This window comes from Cyprinodon variegatus, unplaced genomic scaffold (assembly GCF_000732505.1).
Source record: "Cyprinodon variegatus isolate N-32 unplaced genomic scaffold, C_variegatus-1.0 Scaffold337, whole genome shotgun sequence".
NCBI classification, from domain to species: domain Eukaryota; kingdom Metazoa; phylum Chordata; class Actinopteri; order Cyprinodontiformes; family Cyprinodontidae; genus Cyprinodon; species Cyprinodon variegatus.
Genome location: NW_015150790.1, coordinates 433,303 through 438,927, shown reverse-complemented (window position 1 = coordinate 438,927; position 5,625 = coordinate 433,303). Strand labels below are relative to the sequence as shown.

At 39.7% G+C, this 5,625-nt stretch overlaps 1 protein-coding gene across 1 annotated transcript; it reads right to left on the bottom strand.

The window, feature by feature from the left end:
* Nucleotides 1–3,642: 3,642 nt before the first annotated feature.
* Nucleotides 3,643–5,324, bottom strand: mid1ip1 (MID1 interacting protein 1). Its single transcript, XM_015385351.1, has 2 exons — nucleotides 5,203–5,324; nucleotides 3,643–5,006 (listed from the first exon to the last, which is right to left on the bottom strand). The coding sequence occupies exon 2, from the start codon at nucleotides 4,840–4,842 to the stop codon at nucleotides 4,336–4,338; it is 507 nt and encodes a 168-aa protein (XP_015240837.1). The 5' UTR covers nucleotides 4,843–5,006; nucleotides 5,203–5,324; the 3' UTR covers nucleotides 3,643–4,335.
* Nucleotides 5,325–5,625: the final 301 nt, after the last annotated feature.

Genomic DNA, 5,625 nt, shown 5'->3' with positions numbered 1-5,625 from the left:
TGCTGTAATTTCCACTAGAAAGCTGGGAAAATTCTGATGTTGGAGTTGTTGCGAAGAGGTAAACTTTGACCTTTCAACATGGCGGTGAGCGGCGAAACGATTCTGTATGGTGGATACAGCAGCACTGTTAATTATTCTATCCTGTTGTGTTTGTAGGCTACACAATGCTGTGACATACGGTATATATTTCTAAAACATAATTAAACTATATATATGTTTTAAGTCTATTACTGTCTTTCCCAAGTAGCCGGTCAGGATAATCTTTGGATCAACCATGTTTGTCTTCTCTACCACAACAAAAGCTCTTGAACAAAATGTTCTGGTAATTTCCTCTTTATAAGTGGTAAGGATCATCTTTACCAGACCACACGAAGGCCACATAAAAGCTATAACTAAAACACGCACATGATCTGGATCTTAACCAAATTAAAATGAATTGCTCCGTGCCATCTCCATAAAATCCATTCATAGGTTTTAAATTGATCCTGCTAATAAACCAATAATGTTCCCTTTTCTTGTGTTTTTGGCTTGGTTCATTTTCAGCAGCTGCCTCCTCCAAGGAACTGGCCTCCCTGGACCGGGTCCTTCAAAGCCGTGAAAATAAGGAGCTTGGTAGAGTTTGGCTATGGATTCAAACAGGTCTAGGCTTCTCTGGCCTCCACCGTCCCTCACTCAGCTGTACACTCAGTCGCCTAGCAACCGTGACAGTAGACACACAAAGTAGCAGGCAAAGGATCGACTTCTCACTACTGTTCTGTTTGCTAATTACATTTCAAGGAGCTTCAGCAGCAGTACCATCATCGCAGATATCAGATTTGGATTCTCCAAACTGCACAGATATTGGAACCTGTGCTTTGATGTCAGCCAATCCCATTTGCACAGTGACAGATAAAACCTTACAATAAACCAAACATTACCCACCACATATCTTTTAAAATCCAACATATATATTTCAGAGGAAACTACTGACATACTTATATTATATTGAAATAAACCTACATCCTACAGCGCATTTCCTTTTTTCCTCTGAGCACGGAGCAGCCGGCTTGCTTGAACTCACAATAAATCACGGGATACCTAAGGCTACATAGTATACACCAGACCCGTCCTTCAAAACAGGCAAAAAGAAGGCTGTATTTGTCGGCCGCATAACGAGGAGTCTTGCAATCTGAACAGGTTTCAGCTCTGCACTATAACGTAATCAGCCGACAAATCTGGCCTTCGGAGGATGCAGTCAACGCATTCAAACCCAACCAGCATTTTTTGTCAGTAAAATGCCTCCGAACTTTTTTAGTCTGTTGTTCAGGCTGTCAATAGTCACTGCTGCCACCCTCTGGTTTGGTGGGGAACTGCTTGTTCTGCTAAATATCCCTATCTCACAATGATATAACAACTTTTTAAAATTCCGGTATCACATAGATGGATCATGAGGATATACTTACAACACCTTATTTAAGATCTGAAAGCCTTAGCTGAGATCAGTTCTCACTGGACCTAGAAACTTCCTGGTTTAGTTTTGGTATATTTTCAATCTAGTGTCAGTTCTGGTTTCTGCATCTGTGCCAACATCTTGTTAAGGTTTGAGAGTTTGCTCGATAATATCATTAAATTATTTTGAACCAGTCTGCTCATTCGATCCTGACCTTTTGACATCAACAAGAGGTTTTCATCCACACAACTCAACACATGTTAACCTAGTTAATAAACAGACAAAACTAATAAACTAGCTGACAATTGTTTACGTAAAGCATTTTTTTTGGTCGAACTTTTTTTCACCTTGTGGTATAACCTGACTAACCTGCATTAGAGAATTTGGGCTGGCTAAAATGTCTAACTCTTTTTGTCGCACATCTACTGTATTTACCCAAAATATAAGCAGATGAAATCATACTTAAATTGTTTTGTCAAAACATTTGCCACCTCTGCCTGCTTTCACCTTGTTTTGGGAAACACAGTCAGGGGTGTATTGTTAGACACAGTTTAAACACAAACACTGAAATCGATATATATATCTAACAGGTTACTAGATATGAAACAACAACAAAAAAACAACATAAATAATACTGAAAACTAATTGCACACTGTAAATATGTACACCTAGTATTTGCCCTGTTGAGAAGGACTAATAGGGATTTCATACATGTAAAGCAATGACAGTAATGTTTATCTTTTCATCATCCACTAAAACCGTTCAGATTTTTTTGTCTGTTTGCCTGTCTTCTGTTTTTGGAAGATTTTAAAGCCAACGTTTAAAAGCTCCATCGGCTGCCGTTGATGCTAGCTTGAAGTGTTTTCTTGTAACCCTTTAATTTCACAGATGGAAGGGTAACTTTGCTCTCGTGCATTTTATGGAAAAAAATCACACAGTTGAACAATAACTATGCAGTTGTGTGCACGGCTGATCCGGTTTGCTGGATTGCCCTAAGAGAAAAAAGCTGAAGAAAAAGTGCTTAACAAAATAAGTTGTCTTTCCTTTATGTCTCTGCATAGCTCTGGGTCACATTCATGAAATTTGCATGCTGCAAATTTGATGGCTTCTTAATCATTAAACGCCCGTGATAGAAATATGGAAATCATTTATTACATGATTTAACAGACTATCGATTAAGATTAATGCTGAGCAGATAGCCGAGGTGGACAAAACCGCTCCTACGAGGCAGATGGTGGTCAGTCCATCAGCAGCAAAGCAGATCCAGACTCTGTTAACTATGGTTTATTTTTGTTGGAAACGCTGTCTTAGTTTTACACCACATGGAAAAGTACAAACAGCTTTTAAAGATGCCTATTTTGTTTTGCAATTTTTTTAAAATGATTTAGGGAAAAGTCTTAGATATCATCAGGATGTCTTTTTGGGTAAATGTGAGCTGAGCCTTGGGTTTATTATTATAATTTTTTTAATGTTATTTTGTCAGTCTTATATTTTAAATAATCAACCCTCAGTTTAACTATGGCACAAAGGGCTGCAGGGCTTTAAATGTTGTTCTGAGTTCATTGGCCTCCTGAATGAGTTTTAAATGTGATCTTAGTGTAATTTTGGTTGGTGAACCACTCGTGGGAAGATCCCCCACTGTTTTATGTTTTCTCCTTTTGTGGATAATGGCTCTCATTGTAGTTTACTACAATCCCAAAGCCTTAGAGGTGCATTAATCCTTTCCAGGCTGAAAGATCACTATATTGTTTTTTTTTTATTATTTCTGGAAATAAAATCCGGATGTTTTGCTCTTTAAGATCTGGTCTACTTCCTGTCGTTAGACAGGTAAAATTTGAGTACATTAAATTTTTTTACATCTATGATGTAACTGGACTCAGCTTCACATAATGTTATATTAATCAAGGTAAATCTACATTTTAGAAAATTTCCTGCTTAGGTTTTGTTTGATAGCTCATTTCCTTTAGAAAAAATAGTCATCATCACAATTTCTTTACCTATCTCTGAAAAAATCTGCAGGTTGAATTTTTTTGCTAAATATCTTAAGATAAGAGTTTTCACAAAAGGGTTTCTGTTTTATTTAAAAATATAACTATAATGACAAAGTGACACTAGAAAAAAACAAAACAAAAGGGAAATTAATTTCTAAGGTTTTGTCTTCTCTCTTGGAAAGCAGCGTATTTAATGAATGGGAAAAAAGTCTCACTTTAAAAACCATTACATTCATATAAAAGTTTATTAAGTACAGGTATAAAAATGTGCATACAAAAGTAATTGCTTGCTTTGACAGATGGACCTTGCAATCATAATACCAAATGGGCTAAATTACAACAACAACAAAAACAGCCTCTTATGGAAACCCTCATTATTCTCCTTGCAGAAGAATTATCATTTGATTCCAGTTCATTGACCATGTAGGACACAAAGAGATCATGGGCAGCTAAACAACTATACAGTAACCATCTGCCTCCTTCTAAACAAAAAAAAAACCTCAAAACAATGCCTCAGATTGAAAGAATCAGTGAAGGAAGAATCCATGTGAACTCATTGACATCATCATCATCATCAAGGTAGAGATGTCAAATCTTTTGCCAGTCTTGTTCGGTCCTTCTTCCCCACATCAGAAACATTTATATAACTCTATAGTACACATTTGTAATAAATATATTAAATAGAGGCTTAAATAGTTTCATTTGATATGACCTGGATGTAAAATGTGCACAGTACATCAAGTGTGCAAAACAAAAGAAACATCCCTGCTTTCATCAGGACCAAAAGCATAAAACTGCCGCCTTCTTCATCAACAGATAGATGACAGCATCAGCAGCACTGAGGGAAAATGAAAATAAAAAGTTCAGTTCAGCCGAGAAGACTTTAGAAAAATGTTTTTTTTTTCTGTGTGGATCTCATTGGCCCCATCCTGCGATGCCAATCTCCTGCTTGTAGCGCTTGGTGAGTGAGTTGGCCTGCTCGGTCAGCTTGGACAGAACCCCCTGCAGTCCGGTCAGGTGGAACTGGAACTGCTTCTTCAGATCCTCATCTTCGCACTCGTCCTCCTCCTCGGAGCAGGAGCCGGACAAAAAGGAGGCGGAGGAGCAGGTGGAGGCGGAGGAGTGGGAGCGAGTGATCTTCATGCTCTCCTTGCGGCTCTCGTCGGCACAGGCGCACCGCACCCCCCACTCCATGTCGCTGCGGATGGACTTGAGCAGCTCGTAGTAGCTGTACATGTCCCCCTCGTCTTCGTCCGACTTGAGGCCGCCCATCTCCCGTTCCTCCTCCAGCGGGACGTCCCGCAGCATGCTGGGCAGCAGGATGGTCTGATCCATGTCGTTGACGGCGCCGATGAAGCGGTTCATGGCGTTCAGGAGGGAGTTCTTCTGGTTGGTGCTTTCTGACAGCTGCTGCATCATCATCTTGGCGTTTAGATTTAAGTTCCTCTGGGTTGTTTTGTTTCTCGTCCTCTCTTTGAGTTCTTCTCGTTGAAATCTGAATTTGGATGATGGAGGCTGTGCTTTTATAGGACTTTTGAGGCGGTCCCTGAACCGGTTTGTCACGTTTGAAACCTGAACCAAATGACCTGAGGTAGCACAGAGACGGGAACATTATAGATCTGGCACACTGACTCCTAAAACTGGAAGAACAGGCTCAGACAGGAATTAGATTCATTCAGATCATACATAGGAAAAGTTCTCAAGCACATAAAAAAGTTCAAAAACATAAAATAAATATTTGCTTTTAACGCGCTTAAGTCTTGGACTCAAATTTCACCTTACCTCTTTTTCAGTCCTGTAGAATTTTTAAAACTTTATCTCCCTTCCGGTGAAACACTTGGCAGAGATTGGGTCTAACATTTCACACATTCTGTTCTGATGAGTAAAAAGTGACTGATGGGCGTCTCTTCCCGCTTGGATTTGATATGAATATTCATCCACAAAGAAGTCAGCTCACTGAGCTGAGGCAGTGACAGCCAATCACAGAGCAGGGTTTGATTGGTGGGCGGGGCGGATAGGGAGCAGGGTGCACCAATGTGAACCCGGTGTTAGCCCTACTGCACTTACAGCAAGGCAGAGCCACACGTGTTTTCCTCTCTATGGAGGAGAATAAAAGCTTTGGAGACTGAAAGTACACGTGTGTCAGCTGGAAGGTTCTGGAAGGAACTGTAAACTGTAAATCTGTATTACAGATCTGTTTGAAAT